This window comes from Rhizoctonia solani, chromosome 1 (genome assembly GCF_016906535.1).
Source record: "Rhizoctonia solani chromosome 1, complete sequence".
Taxonomy (NCBI): Eukaryota; Fungi; Basidiomycota; class Agaricomycetes; order Cantharellales; family Ceratobasidiaceae; genus Rhizoctonia; species Rhizoctonia solani.
The window spans coordinates 1,849,407-1,875,377 of NC_057370.1; the positions used below are offsets into that span (position 1 = coordinate 1,849,407).

Here is a 25,971-nt window from a genome sequence, read left to right on the forward strand (position 1 = left end):
ATTTGGGGGAGTAGGTCTTTCAACGTTTCCGGACCGGCTTTCCAGAGCACCGTGCCCGTGTGACCAAGCTATAGGCTTGGAAAATGACACTCCAGTTTACTGGATTGTAGGATTAGGACAATGATAATCCACATGTGTCAATTTTCATGACCAACGTAAAACCTCCTACTATTTTGATCGTCCGCGGACTTTTGTTTTCCACAGACGAGTTTGTGAAATGACCTTGCAGTAGGTACAAGTGCATTGAGTTTGTCTACCAAGGTCCAAATTTGGGACATAATACATAGACAGGCCAAGATAATTTTTGTGGGAATGCGTGTCACCTTGTCTCGGGTGAGACCTCGTCATCATGTACACGTAAATTACCGCGCTCGACTAACCAATACCCAGCCTTAGACAACAAAGCAACACACAACTAATCATGAGTGCATATAAAACTCATATTCGCGATAGTAAACATATACCACAAACCAATGCATATCAAGCTCACACAAGAACACACATGGGAGGAGAGGGTAATAAAAAAAGAATGAATCAAGCGAGCCACGAAAAAACTCACAAATAAGATTACACCAAACTAATCAGAGGGAAAGCATCAACTGGACATATATATCGATACATCGTCAAGAGGATAGTCAAATGTGAATAAAGAGTCGAGCAACAGGTATCGAGGGAATAGGGGGAGCGGAGAAAGAATAGAGAGAGAGAGAAGAGAGAGGAGCTAATCGACAATCTCCTCGAATCGGGGTCGTTTGGCGCTTCCGTCATCCCCATCTTCGTCGATCCCTCGTTTGCGTCCGTCCATGGGCATGCTCCCAAAGAATCCACCGTTGGCAGTCTCCTGGCTGCCCATCATGTCCCCGATTATCATCTGGTACGAGTCCTCGCTGAGACCTAGCGCCGCAAATGGGCTGACTTTGCTTGGGTCGCCGTCGTCCTCGTACGAGAACCCGTTGTTGAACATCCCGTTGGACTTGTTTCCGTTTCCATTGTTGTACGCCAACTTGGAAGACGAGGCGCCAGATTCGTGATGTTGCATATAATCGAGCATGTGTGCGTCATTCATGGGCGGGATCGAGACACTGCGCGGGAACTGCCCGAGCTGGTGAATTTGCTTCAAATGCATCAAATGTTTCTGAATATTGGTTTAGCACCTGACCGTCGATTACATCCCTGGTTCTCGACTCACCTCGAGCATCTCAAATAGCCCTTCCTTGGAAAAGGGTTTTGGAAGAATATCGTTCATACCAGATGAATAATAAGTCATGATTTCGTTGGGTTTCGAGTTGCTCGTCATGGAAATAATAGGGGTCATATGGTCGAATCGACGAATGAGCGATGTGGCGCTAATACCATCCATCTTGGGCATCACAATGTCCTATAAATCAGGTTAGTACCAGCCATGTACGAAAAAGCTAAATTGGGACAGACCATCAGCACGAGATCGTACTTTTCCAAATTCATCTTGTCGACTGCGCCTACGCCGTCGACTGCGACATCGATCATGCAACCAAACACTTGCAAAACTTTTTACTGAGACGAAGATTGACCGCGTCGTCGTCGACGAGCAGCACACGCGGGGGAACCGCCCAGCACGGCACATAAGTGGAGCGACGGACGCGCAGGGACTTGCCACCAGGTGAGGAGAGAGAGAGCGAGGGAGCAGGGACGGGGTTTGACGCCGAGGGAGTTGGCCCATGGTAATTCGCAGGAGGACTGTACGGGTCCATGCTCATTTGCGACATCTGAGCCTGCTGCTGTGTTGTTGCTGTTGCTGTTGCTGTTGCTGGGCCTGCTGCTGCTGCTGCTGGGCCTGCTGAGACATCGATGGCCCTTGCTGTTGTTGCTGCTGCTGCTGCTGTTGCTGATACTCTCCATCACGCGGGACAAGCTGGCCAAGTGTGATAACCTGCAACCCCTTGTGCGACTCTTCTTCCTTGCGCTGCTGAACATATCTCTGATCAATCTGACTGTTGAGCATCGGCAAAAAGCCAGAATGGGTAAACGGCTGCTGATCGGGCCGCTCGCGCTGAAGATCTTCGACCCGGCCGAGCAACTCTTCGCGGGACATTTGCTGGACCGACTTGCCTCCAATAACGGCCGCACCGGGACTGGGCGCCTGAGGACCCATCTGAGTTTGATTCTGGATGGCCTGGTTGGGCATGCTCGGAGGCTGCTGGTTGGGCATAGCCTGGTTGGGGATTTGGGTTTGGTTCCCCATGGACTGATTGGCCATGGCAGTGGCCATGGCGCCCAGTCCGGGCTGAGTCGGCATCTGGTTCTGCATTCCGGGCATGGAAATGGGGTTGTCCCCAAAGGATATCCTCGAGCCTTCGGCGCGACGGGAGATCTCATTCATTTGCTCGAATGATGCGCGAGCAACGTCTTGCGCGCCCAGATCGAATATTTTGCTCGCATCGTTCCCGCTCATGAACTGGTTGTGGGGATCGCCGTCCGTGGGGCCTTCTCCGGGGGCCGTCGAGGTGCCTTTCTCTGAGAAGCAGATGAGAGGAGGTCGATGAGGGAACAAACGATAAGGCACTTACTGCTTTCCATCCCGATAAAGTAACCAATAAGATTTTGCATGAGATTGTCCTGGTTGGCCATGTTTCGCTGGAAATGGACAATCTCGCCGAGCACATTCTGGTAGTTGGTCTCAAGGTTCCGGATGTGCGCACTCATATCTTCAGCCGTGCGCCTGAGACCCTCGATTTGCTCTTCGTGGGCTCTCCGGGTAGTTTCCTGGCTCTGGCGCAGAGTTTCGATCTGGGCTATGAGCATGCGGATTGTTTCGTTCTCACGCGGGCCATCGCCCGTTCCAGCGGGAGAGTCACCTGCAGGGGGAGTTGCGATCTCTGTCTTTGCCTGTGGGGCTGCGGGAGTGGCTGGCTGGCTGGGCGGGGGCGGAGGGGCATTGTTTTTGCTCTTGCGTGCGGCAGGGACCTTGCGTTTGATATTTTCGAGCGCCTCTCGGTCATCGGCCCGGAAATCGGGGTGCTTGAATGTCCAGCTCTGGAACAGTGTTAGCTCAGTGCAGACAGAGTAAACCGCTGCTTACCTGGTCTCCATAGCCCATGCCACCCGCCTCGGCCTCGGCATTTTTCAACTTGTGAAAGTCGTACTTGTTGAGTTGGCGGACAAACGAAGCAAAATTGGAGTGCTTGAACATTCGTGGCAAAATCGACTTGGTGAACTCGGTGACATCCTTGACCACAAAGCAGTCGCCCTGTGGACCCCAGGTCACGACGTGTGCAAACTGCGGATCCTCGAGCATCCTGGCAAATGTAAGCTAAAGTGGGCTGAAAAAAATCGCGAAAAATTGCCCTCACTTGTAGAGCTTCTTGACAAAGTCGCTCGTGGGTGGCATGTTGTCGTCGACATCCTTGGGGACATCTGGAACAGAGGGAACTACACGGGAGGAACGGGGATCGGAGTACGAGTCGCGGCGGGAGTTGGCATAGTTGGGTGGATAGTAGCCATTGTCAAACTCGCGTCTGTCGTCTCGGCGCCAATTGGGCTGTGGCGGGGGATGGATGGGCTCGAGCTGGGACGGGGACGGGACAGGGTGGATGTGGGCATTGTAGGGCGCCGGGCGCTGGGCAAGCAGTGGCGGGAACGGACTTGGGGAAAACGATCCGTTGCTGTTGTTCGTCAGAGGCGGTAACGTTCGTGCATACGAACTCGAATAGCTGTTGCGATCACCCATTGTAACTCGACCGAGAGCTCGAGCAGTGAGGAAGGGGGGGCTGGACTACTAGTCTAGCCTTCGCCATATAGGCTCGAGACTCAAACCCCAATTCTGGCCCCGTGTTTCAAATTCCTTATGATGACGTCATCCCCTTCTCACACGCCCCAAACCGAGCCGTGATCGCCCCTCTCATGCCGGCCAACAGCCGTGGGTGCACCGTCCCTGCTTCCCTGATCACAGTGCCTCCTATTGCCTCCTACAGATCAGCTCAATCCCGTCTCCTGATACCCAGCTGCTCAACTTTGCTATCCACACTCACTTGGCCCAGCGCATACATCCACCTCGGTCCTCGGACCTTGCCGTCACATGAACGTATAAACACGTTTGCAGGACGTAAGCACCTACCCCGATTCTAAACTTTATTCCCGCTTTGCAACGTGGTCCGCTAAATTATTTATTTCTCCTATAACCGAGTGCGTGCTGTGCCTTTATATAACCCCGTCATTGTCGCCGTCCTCGGCGGTCTAGACCCATTACAAGCTTATCACGTCTCTGTTCCTATATGTCTAGACCACATACGTCAAGTCTCGAGCGCATATATATGTCAGTCGAGCCCACTCGACCATTAAAAATAATAATAATAATAAGCATAACTCGTGGTCGAAATGGGAAACGTTCGGAGCCTTGTGATCTAGGTGAGGTCGACCTAGAAGTCGGCGATATGAAATGTGGAGTAAACGAGGTTGAGATCTGAACCATCCAGATCTAGAAGAACAAATGCGGCCGGCGGGATACATTAAATCCAAGTTTCATAAAAGGATTTTGAAACGTCAAAGGCTAAATACACTAGGCGCGATAATGTCTATTTGCGGAAGGTATGGCTATATAGTGAGACCAGCCATAATATATGCGATGCAGCGAGCCATATTCCCCCTTTGCCTCGTGATTCCCCCCCCCTCCCCTTTTTGCCGTAATCTTGCTGGAGTTTAGGGCACATCGGGGTAATACAATAACAATGAGCAAAACCAAAGGATCAGATTGTGCACTCAAGAACACCTGGCCTTGGAGCATGCCCCTATTGCTACTTTCACAGAGGAGCGGTGCGCAATCCTCAAACTCTACTAGGCAAGCTAGAAGTTGTCACACTTTTTTCTTTTCCCTCTCCTCTGTATTACGATGCCAGATGGGCGGAGTATCTACGGTAGCTTGACATACTTCTGGCAAACTGCCCCTATGATGCCCAGGGATACCGACATCATTCTCGCGTGTGCATAGAATTAGAGTTACCCGCTATTGAGTGGGGGATCGCCGGGAAGTCGCTATCGGGAGCGGGCAGATATCTCACGGGTGCGCTGAGCACTATGGAAAAAAAGATACATGGTCCCTAGGAATCTTTTCAGGTGCGCTGCGAACCCAGAACGATACTCCTCAACGTGCACGCTTGTCGCCAAGTGCCTAGCAGTACATGACAACTTGACGGAGATCGTTTTCTCGAACAATACAAACGCATGCACATCTCGAAGATGGACCGACACGGGCTGGGTGTGCCTTTCACAGGGGCTGCGCCAGATGCATGAACCTGCGTGCGCCTCATTCATCGCTTCCGTGTGGTAGGGTTGAGGTACAGGAACGGGCGGGGACAAACACGCGGGAGTTGATTGTTGGACTTTGAATAGATTTGTGAACCCTTCCCCAGTCGCGCTCACATTGCACTCTATAGCTCTGGTACTGGTGACTCACCGTGCTATTTTCGTCCTCGTTTTCGCGGAAGTTATGATCACCTCGGTTCTAAATCTCATGCGCACGCAGATCGCCGCGGCAAAAAATACAGAGGCTCGTTAGTAAGGACAAAAAAGTCAAAGATCTTCGAGACCTTTCCGCTTAGAACTGTGTGCGCTAACCTACCGGCTCTCGTACACATCGAAACTTTAGTAGCAAACGCAAACCTTAGACTAATCTATTCCATATATATACATTAAAAAAGGAAGGCGCAGGTATATGGGTGTATCACAACGGTTGGCTATCACGCGATTGCCCGCGCCCAGAAATTACGAATCTCACTCCCGCAGTATAAATTCTTACTTCTCTTCCTCTCGATTCCTGTATATTACACCCGCCCGTTGCGAAACATGAATATACACTCCTTCCATTTGATCGGGAACACACACGACTGTCCGAGTTACTTTCGTGGGATTATTATGGTCACCATAGCCGTTTTTAACCTATGTTTGTATACTAGAAATGGCAATTGATTGTGATCGTCAGTTTGGAAGGTGATTAATACCCGAAGTAAGAGCCTGGAGAATTCATAAGACATGACGTGGAAGCTTTCTATGACACCGCAAGCGAGGATAAATTTAGAACAAAAACTTTTGACGTTTGCAAGATAACGTGCACACAATCGACTCCCCTGACTTTCAACCCAATCGCGGTCAATTAGTAACAATCGAGTCACTCCAACCCAGATAGAGCGTGGGGTAGATTCAGGTTTGGTGCGAAATGCATATCATTAATTTGTCAGTTAGAGCAGTTGGCAGCTGCACATGTAGTCATTGTATAGCCTTGAGCGACACATCAAATGTTGTCGAATGAAATGGTCGATCTGAAGGGTACTTCGGGAATGGGGTCACCATGGCTCCTTAACTTCTTTGGTTAACAGAACATGTAGAAAATTACTTAAAGCTTAGCGATGAAATGTTGTTTGCAAGCACTCGGGCGACCCTTGAGCCGAACCAGGGCCCGAAGAAGGGTCGCTTGCAGCTGAGCGGAAGAAAGATGACTATATATCTTGAAATTAGCGAGCTCAAAAACCTAGAGAAAGAAGGGGCTCAGAAAAAATACTGGTATACTATTGGGTGGTCCACAATTGGTTTCCCCAATAGCAATATTTCATACAACCAAACAAGATAGTATTGCATAGCAGATTACATACCACCTAGAAACCATGTATTCCGTTCCTTATCTCCCGTACAATGACACAAACCTTTCAGAGTCAAACATTTTATAAAACAAGCCCTAGCCTTCAATGTGCTCTGACTTCTGGATGTCAATGCTGGAAGGTAAAGAGTGAGTTTACAAAATACCAAGAAATGAGGAATGACTGCGAGTTTCCGACTTGAGAGAATATTAGGATGTACTGAGCCTGAACAAAGCCAGGCAAGACCACCACACGTAAAACCGGACAAGTAGCACAAAAAGTTTAGTCCTAGCGAGGGTTGAACTCGCGGCCCATGCATCTCACGTGAATGGACCCATATCACGTCAAGGTTTCCCATAAGTACATTGCTCTACCACTGAGCTATAGGACTTTCATTAAGGGTCTACTAATAATAAACATAGACGCTAGTAATGCATTCTACTCGACTCGACCTGCTCCTTCTTTCAACAAGCGGTCACATTCGGATCGCATGGATTATATTTATCCCATAATCACTTCATACTTTAGCAAATACTACTATAACCGGCGGTCCGTCCGGGACTACTATCATCACGCCGCGGTAAGTGTGGCTCTACTTCCCGAGCTCTCCCGCTGAAGCCCGGGCCGCCAACTCCGCTCATCCGGACGACCCCGTAACGACAGTATTCATAAAGCGCAATGAGCTCGCGTGCAATGGTTAAACACCTCTCGCCGCCATTCCAACCTCACTTGTAGGTATTTCCTTTTTTCGGCTCTTTAGGACAATCCAATTTATTTTTGGTCCGGCTTAGGCTCGTTGGTCCCTCGCGCGTGATTTCACACGTGATTTGATTAAACCGGAGCTCAAGTCGTTCGGTTCATTACTCTTTACGCTCAACCGCATCGCTTTACATACATATAAACCAGTCCGTATTGAACAGGCTCATCTCACGCCCCACATCGCGCGCATTCACCCAATCTAACTCATGGCACACAACGAAGAGCCTCCCAGCACTGACCTTATCACCCTCACTCGGTTAGTTGGGATTTGTCTTGATTGTATTTGATCATATGCCTGACGGTTGGTCGTAGCTCAGTTCTTGCAGAGCAATTCCGGTTGGGACCAGCTGCAACTGGAGACCTCACCTTGTTGCTCAATGCAATCCAGGTGACATCCAAGTTCATCGCCACGAATGTGCGTAAAGCACGTTTGATTAACTTGTAAGTTATGGGTACGAACTATGGGGTTATCTCTGAACTTGTCTATCACTGGTAGAGTTGGTTTGGCGGGCGAGACTAACGTACAAGGAGAAGAGCAAAAGAAGCTTGATGTACTTGCCGATGATATTATGGTTAATGCCCTGCGCGCGTGCGGGAAAACTTCCGTCCTCGTTTCTGAAGAGCGAGACGAGGCTGTCATCATCGAAGATAGATTAAAGGTACAATCTAATAGAGATATATGACACCAATTACTAACGAACTCAACAATAGGGTAAATATTGCGTTGTATTCGACCCGCTGGACGGTTCGTCGAACATCGATGCCGGTGTGAACATTGGTACTATCTTCGGTATCTACAAAGTTGTAAGTTGCAATGGGTTAGACCCCAATGTTATTGACACTAACTCTCTCAACAGCAAGAGGGATCAAAAGGCACGATCGACGATGTTTTACGACCAGGCAGCGAAATGGTTGCCGCTGGATACACCATGTATGGTTCTTCTGCTAACTTGGTCCTTACTATGGGCAACGGCGTCAACGGCTATACCCTCGACAACGCTCTTGGAGAGTTCATCCTGACCCATCCTGATGTAAGCACCCTCTACTGAAGGTCACATCTAATGTAAACCAACTCGTTAAAAACAGATCAAAATCCCCCCACGAGGGAAAATCTATTCCTTCAACGAAGGTAACTCAATGTACTTCCACCCGCCGGTACTCAAATACCTCGAGTCAATTAAATATCCCAAGAGTGGCAAGTCGCCTTATTCTGCACGTTACATAGGGTGAGTTACCATGCTTCTCCACGAGGAGCCTAAAATTAAAAGGTATGCTACCTAGATCTATGGTTGCCGACGTCCACCGTACGCTGCTTTATGGTGGTATATTTGGTTACCCTGATGACAAAAAGAGCAAGAGCGGCAAGCTTCGTATCTTGTACGAAGCCTTCCCGATGGCCATGCTCACTGAACAGGCTGGCGGGCTCGCGGTCACGGGTACGGGTAGAATTTTGGATATCAAACCAACCAGCATTCATCAACGATGCCCCGTATTTTTGGGAAGCAAAGAGGATGTAGAAGATCTAGCGAAGTTTTATAAGGAGGCTGCTGCTTCCGAGTGAGCGTCGTGTATGAAGAAAATAATCTGTACTATTAATTTACACTCGTATAAACAACCTAGAGCTTGAAGCTAGCATAGTAAAAAGATCTCAGATATGGCACATGCAGCCGTATGAGTCTAAAAAATAAAACATCGGAGCAAGTGCCGAGTATTTATTGAGATGGCTCGTAGTCTGGATCTGAGCTCCCACCCAAGTCCCCAACCCAGTGCGGAAATACTTCAGGCCATTTCTTTTCCCACTCGATAGGGCTCCCTGACACCCCTGCCCGCTCGCTCATCGTACGCCTTCGTTTTCGAAGAGTTCGAGTAGTTTTATCCGCGTCGTCGTCGTCCGAGGCACGCTCTTTGTTGTATCAGCCATAGCCGAAGTCGACACTACCCTCCGTGCAGGTGTATGCGTCATTGATCGTTTGTACTTTCGTTTCGGTGTAGGTGTGCTTGCTGTTGAAAAATGGCTGCTCGGGCTGACTTCTTCCTCTTTGACCTTCTTCTTAGCTGGGGTACCTTTGGGTACATTTTGAGATTCTTTGTTGCTTGACATAGGTCTCTTTTGAGGGCTGGACATCGGACGTTCCATAAACTGAGGCTCTATTCGGACTTCGAGAGTGGTGTCTGAATGGTGTGATCGATGTGACTCCAAAATTTGAATCGGTCCGGGCTCCAATGCGGGACTCAGAGTAGTGTCTCTAGCCGAAGACTGGTGTTGGGCGGTTTGGGGCTTCTCCAGTATCACCGTCTCTTGGACCAACGTTCGAGCGCGCTTGGCAACACCAGCAATTGTCGAACAGAGATTCTCTAAGTTTGATTTATTTGAACCCGTCGGAAGCAGCGGGGCTGGTATAGAAGTAATGGGCCGAAGCAGAGTTGTATGTGCATGGTGTGTTTGATAAATTGTATCTTCACCTTCGTCCAATAGTTTAGGGGGTTCGACAAGGGATGATGAGGATTTATCCAAGGAAGGGCCACAAATGTTTGAGAGGACGGCCGGATCCGAAGGTCGGTCTATGTGTGTAATGTCATCCTGATCCTGATGGGCAGTAGAGTCTCTGCCTGTGTTCGTGCCCGCCTGATCTTCACTCGAGCTCTGTATTTCGTCCATTTCCTCCGAATCGTAATTAGATTTATGATCATTCTCTTCAGCTGCGGGTTTGGACTCCTCGGGGCTTTGTTTGTGGCTCGTCGGACGCCGCTTAGAAACTTCCTTCGTTTTGTTCTTATTCCGAACAGTACGTGGAGGTATTTTGCCGTACTCGTACACGCGACATAGCTCGACATTGACGCCCGCGCCCAGTAGTACATCGATCCAAACCTTGAGCTACGAGTAAACACCCCACGACCAGAAACCTGTTATGAAGCTTACTTTTTGTGTTTCGGAAAGGTTGTCACCAGGGCCTTTGACTTCGACAAATTTGCATGTCTTCTCGGCAGAGTTCCAAACAAAAAGGTCGGGAACACCACCCCTTCGAGAACCATACTCTTCAGCGAGTAGGCGGCATATAGCAGCCAAGGCAGGGCCTCCTAGGCACTATTATGAATAAGTAATTGATCAAGTGTGGAAGAAATCCCCTCTGCACACCTCGACGATTTCGAGTAAATCATTTTCGTGCTCGAACAGATCCCATCGCACCCCAATACACCATGGCTCACGATCCCTTTCGCGGGAATAAACAGTTTGGACGATCCGACGCGCTGCGCTAGCTGTGTTCTTTAATTCTCCAAGTCTAGTATTGATAAGCTCTTCCCGCGAGCTGAAAAAAGAATCGTGTACGAGATCCAGAGGCGCGGATTGATAAGGTGTCTCAAACGCTCCTGGGATGGGTGCAAACAGAATGTCCCAAAAGAGGAAACCAAATAACGTCGACACAATAGCACCTTCTGAATGAAACCTGCTCAACATGAGTTACTGCACATCGAGCTGATATATCCACAGCATATACCTACCCTCTAAAGCCGAGGCCTGCATAGTATTCGAGGGCAAGGGTTTCTACGTTTACCTCGCCCTCTTTGCCGGCCCATATTGATTTACCCGTCCACTTGGACCGTTGGTTATTATTAGTTATGGGTAGTGACGATGAGGGGGAGCCACTAAAATGCATCATAATAGCTTTATCCATTGGGGATGGGGAGATTTTGGGTGGACTTTCGGGATTCTTGGATGGTGAAGTTGATGTTTGTGGGGTGTATACTCTACTGCCTTCAATTTGGACTTCTACAGCCACCTTGAGATCATCCTCACACACATACTGCTCGTCCAGGGGCAAACGAAGTTGCTTTTCTAGCCTTTTCAGGCGGCGTAGTAGCATAGGGCGACTGCCTGAATAGGGGTTAAGTAAGAAACGTTGGCTTGACAATAACTACATAGCTACCTATGAATACTAGTTCGTCCTTGAGCCCTATTTGTAAATAGTCTCGTGCTTGGCGAAGGTTTGCCTCTCCCCCACCCATATATTTGGTATAAATGAGGGCCATTCGGTCGTACCAACGACCTCGTTTGCTTCGCCTCCACCTGGTTTGGCGAAGCAACGCTGCAAGAAGTTTGGCCTCCATATCGTACCTTTTCAGCGCTCCAAAGCATTCTGCGGCCTTATAGGCTAGTCGAGTCAAGAGATAGCCTAATAATTACCTTAACAATTCGTCGGACATCGTGTATGTTGGTGTGCGCACCTTCTTCAAACCTCTCTAGACCCCTCTCACGGTGTGATTTATCTTTTAAGTACGCAACCAACAGGTTCCATCTATCCGAATGAGAGCCCCAGATGTCGACAACATCTTGAGAGGCTTTCAGTCGGTCAAACTTCGCTCCTTGAGGTTGGCCAGCTCCAGCAAGTATGTTCTCGACTTCGTTCAAAAGTAGAGATATCTCCATGTATCTTAGTAAGTCGCTACGTGCTGGAAAAACATCTGCTGTTCGTTTATACTCGTATATAGGGTAATTGCGTTTTCCTGCTAGCGATAAAATAGCTGAAAGCATAATCGAATTAGCTTCGGATTGCTCAGTGCTACAAATTTATTAAGTGCCTTGAGTCAAACACACGAAGATGTTTAAATCACATACCTTCGGAAATAGACCACACTCACTAAGTGTAATGTCTGGATAACATGTTCCAGGAGTCTGAAGCATGCACCATAGAGTTCTCTACACATCTCTCGTACTCGGCGTTCTTGAAGAGGTAAGTTTTGTACTTTTCCAGAAACTTGGGGAGGTTTAAATGGGAACAATGCTTGCCAATCGTTAGCATGCCTTTTTAAGGTGGGATTGGAAGTTTTTCTAGCGGTAGCGAATGGCAACGTAGTTTGCGTGGAGGTCGAGTGCAGGATAGCCTTTACCAAATCATCACGAGTTGATTTAGACTTTGAAGGAATCTTCAACCGTTTCCCCATAAGTTTCAACTCTTCAATATTCAGACATTCGAGTAGTTGAGCAGGAGTAGCCGCACTAGTATCTTCCAGAAAAACAACTGACTCAGGCGGCGGTTCGACACGAGTAGTCAGAGCCGAAGCGCCATCACCCGAGGCGGGGTTACCGGATGTGTTGAGAGTTGGAGCGCAAGTGTCCTCGTCATCGCTGTCCAGTGTAAGGTCGATCACATCCGTTTGAGCGGATAAAATAGGAGGAGAGTCTTTTGAGTGGAAGTAGCCTGAAAGGTCTAAGAGAGTATCGGCCATGGTTCTAGGTACCTCAGCCTCAACCACAAACTTGCAAAATTCCGAAGCATAGCTTTCCTTCAGTTGATCGAAGCGAAGCCATTTGCCTCGTTTCCGTTGAACCAAGCGTGAAATGAGATACTGTTGGAAGTCTACCGAGGGCCGCTTAAGTGACACAGGAGCACTATGTATTCCAAAACTTACAGTTGGCGTGCTTAATACCGTTTAGAATTGCAATTTCAGAAGAGTTGAATAGATGAGATTCGTGTTCCAAGACGGTGTCAATCATCTCTAAGAGCTTAAATTAGAATTGTATTGTCTATAGGGAGCCGAAACACCTTACCAAGTAGTTTAGTGACATACATGCTCTTCGAAACTTCGGTCTGTGATGAGTCAACGGTATTATTACCTCGATTGTCGGATTCTGAGCGGTGCGCTTGAATCGTACGTTCACCGTCATTATCGGTGGTACCCAATAGATGGTATGAGGCGTCTTTCTCTTCTGATTTGACCAAAGGATCGAAATCCCCATCCTGTGGGTGTTAAAATCAGTTATAGAGACGCCATTCACACCAATGTGACTTGGGAAACGACGCACCCGGAAGAACAACATAGATGCACTGCAGTTAACAATATAGCTTCTTTGCATTAAAACGGTTTTAATCAAGAGAGGATTTCACAATGTCTCATGAATAAGTCCCGGAGACACTGACAAGATGAGTGTGGGCGAGTTGAAGGTGGCAATTTGAAATATTGGATCCATAGCGTTATCAAAAGGTCCAATGACATGGTTCTCAACAGTTCCCTTGTTTTAATCGGACATGTACATCTATCGGTCTTGCCATTCCAGACTACCTATCAGAGCGATTCTTCCTACCAATGACACCTGACTTGGTGCTAAAACAGTAATCTTTCGCCGGGGGATATCAATCGCAGTGCTACACGTAAACAAGAGCCTGTAAATTACACCGAAACGGTGACAGAACAAAAGCGTACTTACACAATCAAGAATCCATTGACTTCTTGCTGAAGAAGCATTTGGTCCGAAGGCGGTGAATCGAATGGTGCTAGTAGTGCCAAAACGCTGTGAAGAATTCCTCCAGATTCAACATCGACTCGTACAGGTTGAATTTCACCTATAGCCCTTGTCGCACCAATGGGCAACGCTGAACTCGGCACAAGCACAGCTAACATACTCTGGTCACGTTGTGTACGAATATTCAGCCATTAAATACTTACTACTTCCGATCCTATATATTTGAAGATCACTTGCATTCAAAGTTATTGAGAAGGGTGACAGTGTCGTTTCCGTTGTCGCTTCCCCTCCAAGTTGAGCAGTCGCAGGATTCATAGAAGGAGGAAGGTACAGAGGAGTTCCATAGAAGTATGCACGGATTTGCGACGCTATCACCCTCGTCTGATATGCATAATCCAGCTCAACCACCTAACGAGGTAGGGCCAGTAAGGGAAAGAAGTTTATTGCTTTATATGATTACTCACGCCGCCTGATTTTGGCACCTTTAACACATTGATGCCACTAGAACCTCCAAAGACCCTCTGAAGTTCAACACTGAGTTTGTCGTGGCCCATCACAAGAATCGTATTGACTGGAACAACTTGGTTTCAGACACCAAAACCGCTATGGGGGTCGACTTACCGTCAAAGACCTCTACGCATGTTTTGATCAAGTTGTATTTGCTATCTCCCTGAGCGTTAGAAGTAGAAAATGCGGCTGGAGTATCAATAATCAATCCTGATGCATTCACTAAATTGAATGTGTTATTACAAATAATTTTTCATGGAAACACTGTGCCTACAGGTGTGGTCTTGTTGAAACTTCTGCTTGACGCCGTCTGCCAGGGTGCGGATTAGTTTTTCGATAAGTTGCTGGTTACGTTTCGCATCTGAATGGCCGAACCAGTGCACCACCGGGAGTAAGGCCGAAGAACTCAACGCGGTTGGAGCAGATGTGGCGGTCGCCCCAAACGGGTTTGCGGGTGTACAAGTAGGAATTGCAGAGGACAGTGGACATGCGGAGACTGTTCCAGGTATTGTCCAACCTCCCTAGAGTGTATCAAGTGAGGCAGAGGGGAGAGCAGTAGGGGAAAATGTACACACATCGCTAACGTCAAGATTAACAAGCGTCGGGCACCAACTGCGCCCTCTAATCGCGTAATTGCACCATATTTTACAAGCACTAGTTTTTCCTGAATTTTCAGGACCAAGCACGAGTACTCGAGGAGGACGTGATTTGGCAGTTTCTGGCTGATTCGCTGTTAGAGCACGGTACGCGAGTATTCGCATCTGCTCGAATGCCGTATGGATATTGATTAATGGTACCATAGGAGTTTCGTCAGAAGTATACTCTGTAGAAGGTCTGCCCGTGACGTGTGAGGAAGGTAAGTATAGACACAATAGCTCAGCCAATTGAACAGCTTATCTCAAGGGTGCATCCATACCAAGTAAAGACTGCTGCCTTACACTCTCCCCCAAATAAATACGATCTTCCGGGTGCAAGTTCGGCCCCATAGACTTCAGCAGTTCCAGAAGTCAACTAACCCAATATACTAAGATCTTCCCCCCTGCTCACGTACGAAATAAAACCTACCCTAATAGCGAGTGACGTGTTTGCCTCTAGCTCAAATCTATATTCCGACTTAGCAATTAGGTCCCAGTTTCGATAGTCAGAGACATTGGTGGATTTAACAGTTTCAGACATGATAAGCCCAATACACCTTATAACCGTGTTTCACTGGTGAGTTTAAGATCCAGCGACTGCCTTGGTTGGTTCCTTGGACGAGGCCGTGCGAAATAATCATGTGATGGGTTATAGGGCTCTTGTACATCAGGGTCCCGTGTCGCCGCTGACGTCAAGCTGGATAACGTTAGCAGAGGGTTGTGCGCTTCGACCATCCACTGGCCCAGTCAATATGATACCAGTTCGCCGCACGACGGCAACACTGGTCAAGGCCTTCGTGCCGATGCCAAGGTATTACAGGCCATTGACCGGTTTTAGACGAGCTCCTCTATTTTCCAATGAGTTTGCGTACAGCTCCAAGTTCAGCACCACCATTCCTCGTCGTGCGGATCCATCGCCTATCCCTGGATCACCCGCACCTCTCCCCCCCTCCCGATCTAGCATAATCTTGAGACGTTCTGTCACTGGATTGAAATGGGCTGGCTTCCTTATTGGGAGTTCAGTTCTTGGCATTGGTTTACTCACTGGCGCGCTCTTTATTCACGACGTATTTACTTACAACGACAGACATCTAGAAAAGGTACCTGTTAATCCTCTGGCACTCAAACCTGAAACTGGCGGCCCGAAGAACTTGCCCATTGCTAGCTCACTCGTCGGCGACGAAGAGGATGAAGAGGCGAAATACCTGTCAACGAAACCACGCCTTGTCATTGTTGGTGGTGGATGGGGGGTAAGTAAACTTGTATATGAGTCTCGCCTACAATCTTGTCAATTAATGCACGCATTTAGGCTGTCGGCGTTCTCCAAAAGTTGCACCCAGCTGATTACCATGTTACTATCGTTTCGCCAGAGACATACACGAATTTTACACCCCTGCTTCCTTCGGCTGCTGTTGGCACGGTTCAAGTTCGTAGCTTGATTGAACCGCTGCGCAAACTAGTTGCTCGTGTGCATGGCCATTTTGTCTGTGGAAAAGCTGTGGATATTGCGTTCTCGGATCAGCTGCTTGAAGTTGAAACTCAATCAGGAAACGGGACGCGTCGGATGTATATCCCGTAAGTACATGTGTCATTCCATATCCCATTGTTGACTCCTGCCCAGATATGACAAGCTTATTATTGCTGTTGGCTCGGTTTCGGCTCAGCATGGGGTACCCGGTCTTGAGAACTGCTTCCAATTGAAGAACATCCGTGATGCTCAAGCCATTCGCCGACGCATCTATGGTCAGAGTGATTTATAAATACGTGTGCTGCCTATTCTCACCGTCGAAGCAGACAATTTTGAGATTGCTGCGTTACCCACTACCAGCTCAGGGGAGCGCAAACGTCTGTTGTCTTTCGTCATTTGTGGTGGTGGTCCCACAGGCGTTGAAACCGCAGCGGTGCGTATCCTTCTCCCATAACTTGTAGGAAATCCTGATAATTTTTTGCATATAGGAAATTTACGATCTCTGCCAGGAAGATATTATGCAATACGTACGTGTCGTTAAATCGCTTTATTCTATATACTTAATTGTAAATCAGTATCCAAAACTCCTGCGAGAAGAAGTGTCCATTCATATCATTCAATCTCGGTGCGCACGAGCTTATTGTTAAGAGGTGTATAAAGTACAAACTAACGTGAACAGCGATCATATCTTAAATACCTACTCCGAGAGTATCTCGCAATACGCTGAGGTGAGTTTAATCTTACCTTAGTTCTCGCATTACTTGATATACATCGCGTCCATAGCAAAAGTTCAATCGCGACAATGTCAATATTATTACAAACGCACGGGTCAAGGCTGTTTATCCAGACCGAGTTGAATACGAGCAACGCGAACCAAACGGAAAGGTTCTTTATTCAATCCCATCGAACTTTGTCCTTTGGAGCACTGGTATTGCAATGAACCCGTTCACCCAGCGCGTCAGCAACTTGTTACCAAATCAAGTTCACAGGAAGGTGGGACGTGTTTCATATAAATTATACTAGGTTGTTAATGTGCATTACAGGCGATTGAGGTCGATGCTCATCTTCGTGTGAAAGGAGCACCTCTCGGAACTGTATACGCAGTTGGCGATGCCAGCACGGTTGGTAACTTTTTTCGATTTTCTGCGAGACAAAGTTAATATTCGTCTCAATAGATTGAAACCTCGATTGTTGGCCATCTATTGGAACTCGTCGACGAAGCAGATAAGAACAAAGACGGTCGTATTGACTATGATGAATGGGAAATCATGGGTATGAATATCAACAAATACCTAAGTATTATGACCATCAACTGATATCGTACACAGCAACTCGCATCCGTAAAAAGTTCCCAATGACAGACCAGCATATAGCGAAGCTACGCGAACTTTTTGACGCATATGACAAAGACCATGACGGCAGTCTCGGCCTAAACGAATTGGTTGTGTTGCTAGAAGAATTGGGAAACAAAATCACTGCCTTGCCAGCGGTAAGAACAATAACTGTATCATTACAACTTACCTTATCACCATTGTACAGACGGCGCAAGTAGCTTCTCAGCAGGGTAAATATCTGGGTAGAAAGTTGAGCAAGCTCGCCAGGCAGAAGCGCATTTTAGCTGCCAACGATATTGATTTTGATGATGATGCTACGTATTCCGACCCTTTCAAGTATAAGCACTTGGGGAGTCTTGCGTACATTGGAAACGCTGTGAGTATAGGCGCTTCGTGAAGTCATTGGTCGGCTAACTCCGTCATAGGCTGTGTTTGACCTCGGAGGTACATCATTTATGGGAGGACTTGTAAGTTTCAATCGGCCGATCAAGTACATAGGCTAATCATTGAACTAAATCTTGATAGGCTGCAATGTATGCGTGGCGTAGCGTCTATTGGAGCGAACAGGTCTCGATGCGTACCCGCGCATTACTAATGATTGATTGGATTATCAGGTTCGTGTGGCTCAAGCGACCCTTCGGAGACCCATCATTAACCCTAACTACCAGAGGTGTTTGGGGACGGGACTTGTCCAAGCTATAGATTCATTTAACGATTCAGCAGCGAGATACTTGAAATATGGAACGTAGGGCTAATTTGGAGACCCAAGTATGACTGTTTTCATTGTTTAGACGTAATATAGGTTTGCATGCTTTCATCTCGATGATGTCTTATGTCAACAAGAAGGCTGAATATATGCATGTTTTTCGTCTATCGCATTCTACAATACTGAGCTCTCAGTAATCACCATATTCTGTGTGAGATAGCCTCAAGGCAGTGCAGCGCTGTGACATTCTAAGGCTACGCGAAAAGTCTACTGCACTTCAGTGCTTTTCATCCACCGTTCAGCATCCACTCCTACAGAACCTTGTTGGGTCGGCTTCGCTCTTATGAATAGTCCCATCAAGACTTTGATTCTCAGTCAGATATGCAGTACATCCATGCCTCCATACGCACTACAACCAAGGTAGGTATCACTCCCCCGAAACTTTGTTCGAGCTGTTGGTACTTCCGTCTCTGGTCGCCCGCTGATTAATCTATCAGGATGAATTTGCTCATTGAATTTGATTACCGGTAAACATACTGCAAGTAGTAAAGCAGCAACTCACATAGGCTACAGACTTAGGCTTTTCATGCATCAGAAGGTAGCCACTCAATTCACCCCTTCGATACATTCTTCCACTGGTTAATACCTGCTCCATTGGCTGGTTTCTCGGACCTGAAGTGGATCTTTCGGGTAGGAATATTGTGGCGGTTTTCCTCGAGGCAAGACCATTGATACTGAGTTACCTCGCCTTTCCAAAAAGCTGTACTCTGCCATAGATTGAAATACTCCCTCTTTCTCCACTATAGTTCTATCTCAATTGAGATGCATGCACAGCACAGGGCCTTGAACTATGCCGCATATTAGGAAACTCATGCCTGGAACACGACTGAGCGATAGGCACAGGGACAGGCATCGTGTTTGTACATTATCTAAATGTAGTAACTTGAGGCGTTCTGCTATCAACCTGGTACCACTTATCAAAGCTATTAGTAGACATGGCCACTCGTAGTTGGGCGAAGGATGGGCAGATTACTGTGTAATTAAGCTTGACAATTGTTTTTACTAAGGCGCGGTGACGCTACTCTAGGATACTGTTTTTGGCTTGGAGCTGAGACTGGCAGGCTAAATTAAACTTAATTTATGGAGAGTAGTAAGTCGTGTAATGTTCATTATCCCATCACCAGACCCATGTCCGTTCTCTGGACAATCCATATATTGATTCTCGGATTCTTTCGTGAACAGGAGTCAGTTCACCAGTCAATCCACGTTGCGTTCTTCATTTTGTGAGCCATCACCCTGGGTTATGTCCCATAGCTCAATCCATGTATACGGGCATCAGAATGGTTCCGTATAAACTCAAACACCCTAGGTGTTTTGCCACTTGAAATGACATTGCTTTAAGGATATCGTGTCTCTTTTTTTACCAGTATATAAATTGAGCTCCATCTTAGGGCGCAAAGCTTATCTAGTGTCCCTGGTCAGGTGTTCGTTAAGTGGATTGCACCAATTTTCCACCCAACGCTATCAAAGAAACAAATAGACGAAGTTAATAACTCTGTCTGATAATTCCAGCCAAAATCCAGCCATACTTGAAGTCTTACATGAGCTTCGGAAACTAGCCTTCTTCTGGTAAGCCTTCGGAAAGAAATGTGTATGAGATACTAACCGAGGCGGGCAATAATTATTAAGTTAATTATAAACACTCAAACGATGCATATGTACAATATTGGGGGAAGTGTAACCTAATTATAAAATCTCCGAAACTATGGTGGATATAATCTGGTTGGATATACTCGCTTGCGAGCATTTTTACAATAGCGCATGACATAGCGTGTACAAGAGAAATCCACTAGAACGCATCAAAGCCAATACTCTATGTGCCCATCTTTTGCACTGCCCTGCATTACATAAGTCCGACATATGGCGATCCAACATCAGGCTGTGCCCCGACACATCCCACCATCCCTTCTCACCTTTTCCAGAACATTGTCTTTGTTGCAACCAAATGCTATGCTACACACGACTTTTTAACCAGCGTGTTTCCTGTAGAACATTCCGTGCTCTCATTCTCATCCCGTAACCCTTAGTTGGAAAGTGATGCTCTTCATCGACATAATTGTTGCCTGGCCTACACCACGCGTACCCACCGCCTTTATGCGTTCTTACCAAAATCGACTTGCATAACTGGCCGAATTCAACTGGGCAGAGTGCTGATTGGAGCAATCGGCTTTCACTAACGCGGGAATAATGGCATATTCATGAGCGCTTATCCCACATGGTTTCTGGTGGAACATACAATACTCGAGCATTTGAATATCCTAGGAGGCCTATTGGAGATGCAACATACTCATTGTTCACGAATTCCGACGTGGTGCCGTCCCCTGGACACCTCGGGGATGACCCATTCGTATTTGCGTCCCGCCAATCCTGTGTTTTCCCTATATGGGAATTTGATTGGAGGTCAAGTCATTCGAATTTCCTGAAGCACGCCACCTTCACCGACTGTGATCTGCCTGTGACTGACTACGCACCTCGACTTCTCGCTACTATGCCGTATTTCCCTAATTGCAATCCTAATACGGCCCCTGTCCATAGTCTTTTCTCCAGAATCTCACCGCACATCGGCAGCACAGCCCGCCCTTGCCTCCGGCTTGTATAAAACTGACCGCCGTTTCGACATCCGGCTTGTCCATTCCCCGTTAACTTCATCAATCGCCACCAACAGCTGCGCCCTTGGGCTTGATTGTAACCAACTATATCTGTAACGATGCCCTCGTCCTCGACACCATACGCCAAGACCGTACAAGTTGGCCGGTCCAGGTCTGACGTTTCCCTTATGAGGGACAAGAACGGTTGCATTACTTGCCGCGTTCGCCAGAAGGTTAGCTATGCGTGCTCAAAGTCGAATATAGACCTTCAACTGGAATATGGTTTTTAGAAATGCAGTGGTATCGAGATCGGTCAAACAAGCTGTGGAGACTGCTTGCGACTCAACATTCAGTGCCTTGGTGTCACTCACAATCGACCTGACTGGTTGCGCAATGTATGTCTACTATATTCCGATTCAAATTCTCATACTGATCATAACACCCACCTCAGCCTGAGGCTCTCAAGGAGACCAAATACCGCATCAAGGTCGGTTTCATCTCAGCTGTCGTACTCGCCCAGGGCTTAGCTGATTTGGTCTATTCTAGCACTACCTAACTGAGCATCCTGTTCCACGGGGTCGCGGTCCAACTCCAAAGCGTCCCCATTTGGATTTTTATGACTTGATTGAAAAGTACTCTCCGCGCATCCCAACTACAGGTCAGTCAGCACCTCTCTCTACAAGCGTGGTCGCTAACCTCAAACTCAGAGGAGTGCCATCAATATGTGAAGCTCGACCAACTCCAGCCGATGTCACCCGAGTCACCGTCAACAAATTACCCAGGCGGATATCTTTCAGTCCCGACCAGCCACTATGGGTCACCGACTTCATCGTCTCCCTCCTCTTCTTATACGGCAATGCCTAGTACGCCAACGAATCTCAGCGACGATTTGTTTGCGTCAACCGATATGTGCAACTATGCAGGTGGAATAATGACTCCCGAACTGTTCTACACCCAACAACAGGGTTCGTAAGCTTCGTGTTTGACGCAAGCAGTTTTACTTATTGTGAATGCAATCCATTTGCAGGGATTTCCTACCACGATGCATACGTGCCTTTGAACTCAACCTTCGAGCAATCAGTATCTCCAACCGCTAGCCAAACTTCCACTGGTGGCAGTCCCTATCGCCTTAACTATGCGCCCCCGGAATCTTTGTTTCTCACCAGCATTAGCCCCAACTCTCAGTATCACCAGTACACCCACAACCACCTATCTGGACAGACAAGTCCCAGTGCGCGGCGCCAGTGATAGGTCGATTTCACTTTTTTTCTTCCTCCCCTTGTATTTTAGCTAGCTGTGCGATTCGCCCATGTCTCGGTTGTTTCATCAATGGTTTTTAGATTGTTTTATCACTATGTCTCATTGTATTTTCGTATACCAGTTGATAAATAATGAAATTAAGTATTTTCACCTTGCTTGCGAGTTATGAATATGACGGGAGCCCGAGCCGACTGGATCAGAAACGGCTAGCAGCACAGCTTTGCCCGCAGTCACCCGAAAATACGTATACCAATATTAAGAGAATCTATGCGCCCAATCAGCTCTCGTCTGAGGTTAAATGGTTACGGCTAGGCCCACCGAGGCATCTACACATCGGGAAAACACTGTAAACCTAGTTGCGTATCCTTTGATAGCCGAGTCGAATTCTCGTATTGGTAAGATCGCGCAGTTATCCAATGGTAAAAGGCAAGTCATGGGCAGAGTTCAGCGAATGACTGGTCGAGACCACTAAATTCCTAGCCTTTTCTCCTAATTCCTGGCTTACGATACTTGAATATGATTGCGAATCAAAGGAACATCCTTGAATGCGCATACATCGGCTAATACTCGGTATTGCGAATAGTCCCACCATCATCTAATGTTAACGGAAGAGATCGGATGTGAAAGGATCGGGCCGGTTTGGAATACGGAAAAGACATTTTATTTGCACTTCATGACGCACAAAAATGTAGACCTCCGTTGATATTTTTTGTTAGGTGGAGCAGTACACCGAATGGTTCATTCAACGGCAAACAAAAAAAATTAAGTTTATGCGGAAGAGCCCATATCCTTGGCGAGCTGCTCGGCCTTGGCCTTGACATCCTCAATGGTGCCGGTCATGTAGAACGCAGCCTCAGGGAGGGAATCATGGTTGCCAGCAAGGATTTCCTTGAAGGAGCGAACGGTGTCCTTGAGAGAGACGAGCTTTCCCTCAGTACCAGTGAAGACCTGAGCGACTTGGAAGGGCTGGGACATGAAACGCTGTACCGTGTGAAAATTAGTCGTGTTCCTACTAAATCGGGTACATCTATCGTACCTGGATCTTGCGAGCACGCTCGACAGTAAGCTTGTCTTCTTCAGACAACTCGTCCATACCCAGAATAGCAATGATATCCTGGAGAGACTTGTAGTCCTGGAGAATCTTTTGGGTCGCAGTTGCAACCTCGTAGTGCTCCTGTCCGACGATACGGGGGTCCAACATACGAGACTTGGAGTCGAGAGGATCGACGGCAGGATAGATACCGAGTTCGGCAATACCACGAGACAACACAGTGGTGGCGTCCAAGTGAGCGAAGGTCGTAGCAGGGGCGGGATCGGTCAAATCATCGGCAGGGACATACACGGCCTGTACGGAAGTAATGGAGCCCTTCTTGGTGGTGGTGATACGCTCTTGCCTATGCATGAATTACTATCAGTTGATGAAACAATAGCATATAGATTATACCCACATGGCACCCATGTCCGTGGAGAGAGTAGGTTGATAACCGACGGCAGATGGAATACGACCAAGCAACGCAGACACTTCAGAACCAGCCTGGGTGAAACGGAAGATGTTGTCAATGAAGAGCAACACATCCTGGCCTTCCTCGTCACGGAAGTACTCGGCAATGGTGAGACCAGTGAGTGCGACACGAGCTTAAGTTACTTGAATTAGAGAGATTCCATGCGCATAAAATCTGATTAATACATACCACGGGCACCAGGGGGCTCGTTCATCTGACCGAACACGAGAGCGACCTTGGAGTCACCCTGGAGGTTGATGACACCAGTTTCGATCATTTCATGGTAAAGATCGTTGCCCTCACGGGTACGTTCACCGACACCACAGAAGATAGAGAAACCACCATGAGCCTTGGCGACGTTGTTGATGAGCTCCTGAATCAAGACAGTCTTTCCGACACCGGCACCGCCGAAGAGACCAATCTTTCCACCACGAGCGTAAGGGGCAAGGAGATCGACGACCTTGATACCGGTCTCAAGAACTTCGGCAGTAGTCGACTGCTCGACGAATGCTGGAGGATCGGCATGGATCGGGCTACGCTTGGAGGCCTTGATGGGGCCACGCTCGTCGATCGGCTCTCCAATGACGTTCATGATACGACCGAGGGTTCCAGCACCGACGGGGATGGTAATAGGAGCACCAGTGTCGATAACCTTTTGGCCACGAACGAGACCCTCGGTACCATCCATAGCAATTGTACGGACCGAGTTCTCACCCAAATGGGAAGCGACTTCAAGCACAAGGCGGCCACCATGGAAATCCTGGACCTCGAGCGCGTTCAGAATCGGAGGCAGGTTCTCTGATTCAAATTGCACATCGACGACGGCACCGATGACCGTCTTGACAGTACCGATCGTCTGCTTGGACTCGGTAGCATAGGTGCGGGCTGGTGAAGGGTTTATCGTTGTGTGTGAATTTTTCGATTGAGACGCGCCAAACAAGTGCACATCAACGCATATCAGCGCATATAGATTGCACGAAGACCGGTATTTGTGTTAGAAATGAAGCATATATAAAGGGTAGGATGCGAGATTACGGACCAGCTTGAGAAGGAGCCTGTTGGGGCTTAGGGGCTGCACGGGGAGCTGCGGCGAGCGTCGGGAGAGTGGTGCGGGTGAGGGCAGCGGTAGAAAGGAGGGCGTTGTTCGCCCTACGGACCTTGAGAGCCCTGCTCGACAGACGAGCAACACCGCGCGAGGTCAACATTTTCTATCAGATGAAGTTGAGAAAGACTCTGCTCTACGCTCGGATGTAAATGCCGGGAATTTCGTGGGAGCGCTTGATGCACGGACCACACCCTGTCGCAATCGGCTGCATTCGGGACGGATGTAAATGAGATTCCGGGTACAACCGCAAAGTCATGTGCCCATGCTTCTATCAAAAGGGTGTCAGACATTCGCATACGTTTGCTGTGGTATAAATGCTCAAGCACAGTATGCTGGACTTTCATGCATTGAATACCCTCGGATTGATATGATACATTAATTTTCTAAGTTTCGTCTAGCCAATGAATCCAGCTACAATCACCACGATTTGGGCCGACGTACCGAATGCCGCGAGTGCTCCGATATTGAATGCAACAGTTATTATTATCAAAGAGATTTGGGGCTCCTTATGTATCTAGAGCCAGGTTGACCACTGGGCTATCCCTACACCTTCAATGCATAGTGGAGCTGTTTTGACCAGGCTGTCCCTGCTTCAAGTGTAATTTCTCCGGCACCGCTTTGTGGCCATGACCGGGTTGCCTCTGTCTGAAGACTATTTACGTGCTTATGTTATTGAGTATAGGGAATGGTGCATGTATACGGGGAACCAAGTGGCCGTTTGAGATATTTGCGTTGAAATTCGGTAAGTTTATTCATGAACCGAGGACGATAGCTACATTTTAGTGTCAAGCACCTGTATATGATACCATTGTTCGAATTTTCATGTAACTCTCAGTGCTGGAAGCTCTATAGAACCTATCACAATGATACAGCTCTACAGTATATCTTATCACTATTTTCCGTACCGTTTTAATCACCGCTTCGCCGGACACCATTCAATTTCAATCGATTTGTTCGACTGTGGGCAGAATGAGTATTTATATGACAATCAGCTCGTGCGAATTACAGTGACGTTTAATACAATCACTTGTTCGGCCAACTAGAGCTTCATCAGTGATACGAGTACCCGTCAATTCAGGTTCTCAGCAAAACCGACCCCCACCTGTCTATAGCTGCAGACGGGCCTAAAATTTGTACCACACAAACTTGAGCCCATTCAATTCGATCATCGTATATGCACTATACCGGAAAGAGTTGATTG

At 47.7% G+C, this 25,971-nt stretch overlaps 6 protein-coding genes and 1 non-coding gene across 7 annotated transcripts; 3 read left to right on the plus strand and 4 right to left on the minus strand.

Moving 5' to 3' along the window:
• Nucleotides 1-721: 721 nt before the first annotated feature.
• On the minus strand, nucleotides 722-3,706 carry RhiXN_04099 (HSF-type DNA-binding domain protein; the record flags this gene model as incomplete). The annotated part of the gene is made up of 7 exons (XM_043323916.1): nucleotides 722-1,135; nucleotides 1,190-1,378; nucleotides 1,432-1,490; nucleotides 1,744-2,493; nucleotides 2,547-3,012; nucleotides 3,059-3,275; nucleotides 3,330-3,706. 7 exons carry the CDS (start codon nucleotides 3,704-3,706, stop codon nucleotides 722-724), a joined length of 2,472 nt encoding a protein of 823 aa, XP_043176335.1.
• A 3,182-nt stretch (nucleotides 3,707-6,888) lies between these two features.
• On the minus strand, nucleotides 6,889-6,996 carry RhiXN_12355. Its single transcript has one exon. It is a non-coding gene; the product is annotated as a tRNA-Ile (tRNA).
• A 574-nt stretch (nucleotides 6,997-7,570) lies between these two features.
• On the plus strand, nucleotides 7,571-8,925 carry RhiXN_04100 (fructose-1,6-bisphosphatase I; the record flags this gene model as incomplete). The annotated part of the gene is made up of 7 exons (XM_043323917.1): nucleotides 7,571-7,620; nucleotides 7,677-7,805; nucleotides 7,861-8,023; nucleotides 8,076-8,168; nucleotides 8,222-8,395; nucleotides 8,451-8,590; nucleotides 8,646-8,925. 7 exons carry the CDS (start codon nucleotides 7,571-7,573, stop codon nucleotides 8,923-8,925), a joined length of 1,029 nt encoding a protein of 342 aa, XP_043176336.1.
• A 273-nt stretch (nucleotides 8,926-9,198) lies between these two features.
• RhiXN_04101 (mRNA cleavage and polyadenylation factor CLP1) lies at nucleotides 9,199-15,288 on the minus strand (the record flags this gene model as incomplete). Its single annotated transcript, XM_043323918.1, has 18 exons — nucleotides 9,199-10,233; nucleotides 10,285-10,449; nucleotides 10,501-10,810; nucleotides 10,866-11,238; nucleotides 11,291-11,536; nucleotides 11,589-11,923; nucleotides 11,980-12,721; nucleotides 12,774-12,860; nucleotides 12,913-13,102; nucleotides 13,447-13,507; nucleotides 13,570-13,756; nucleotides 13,809-14,013; nucleotides 14,070-14,176; nucleotides 14,227-14,334; nucleotides 14,387-14,633; nucleotides 14,688-14,946; nucleotides 15,071-15,123; nucleotides 15,178-15,288. The coding sequence occupies 18 exons, from the start codon at nucleotides 15,286-15,288 to the stop codon at nucleotides 9,199-9,201; spliced, it is 4,821 nt and encodes a 1,606-aa protein (XP_043176337.1).
• A 211-nt stretch (nucleotides 15,289-15,499) lies between these two features.
• Nucleotides 15,500-18,251, plus strand: RhiXN_04102 (NADH dehydrogenase; the record flags this gene model as incomplete). The annotated part of the gene is made up of 15 exons (XM_043323919.1): nucleotides 15,500-15,997; nucleotides 16,057-16,322; nucleotides 16,369-16,490; nucleotides 16,542-16,648; nucleotides 16,704-16,742; nucleotides 16,791-16,840; nucleotides 16,895-16,943; nucleotides 16,999-17,208; nucleotides 17,259-17,336; nucleotides 17,391-17,487; nucleotides 17,544-17,704; nucleotides 17,755-17,925; nucleotides 17,975-18,016; nucleotides 18,075-18,163; nucleotides 18,218-18,251. 15 exons carry the CDS (start codon nucleotides 15,500-15,502, stop codon nucleotides 18,249-18,251), a joined length of 2,013 nt encoding a protein of 670 aa, XP_043176338.1.
• A 2,771-nt stretch (nucleotides 18,252-21,022) lies between these two features.
• Nucleotides 21,023-22,151, plus strand: RhiXN_04103 (Fungal Zn(2)-Cys(6) binuclear cluster domain; the record flags this gene model as incomplete). Its single annotated transcript, XM_043323920.1, has 6 exons — nucleotides 21,023-21,136; nucleotides 21,194-21,298; nucleotides 21,355-21,390; nucleotides 21,450-21,561; nucleotides 21,611-21,868; nucleotides 21,931-22,151. 6 exons carry the CDS (start codon nucleotides 21,023-21,025, stop codon nucleotides 22,149-22,151), a joined length of 846 nt encoding a protein of 281 aa, XP_043176339.1.
• Nucleotides 22,152-22,931: 780 nt separating this feature from the next.
• Nucleotides 22,932-24,870, minus strand: RhiXN_04104 (ATP synthase alpha/beta family; the record flags this gene model as incomplete). Its single annotated transcript, XM_043323921.1, has 5 exons — nucleotides 22,932-23,144; nucleotides 23,200-23,557; nucleotides 23,612-23,798; nucleotides 23,855-24,550; nucleotides 24,705-24,870. The coding sequence occupies 5 exons, from the start codon at nucleotides 24,868-24,870 to the stop codon at nucleotides 22,932-22,934; spliced, it is 1,620 nt and encodes a 539-aa protein (XP_043176340.1).
• Nucleotides 24,871-25,971: the final 1,101 nt, after the last annotated feature.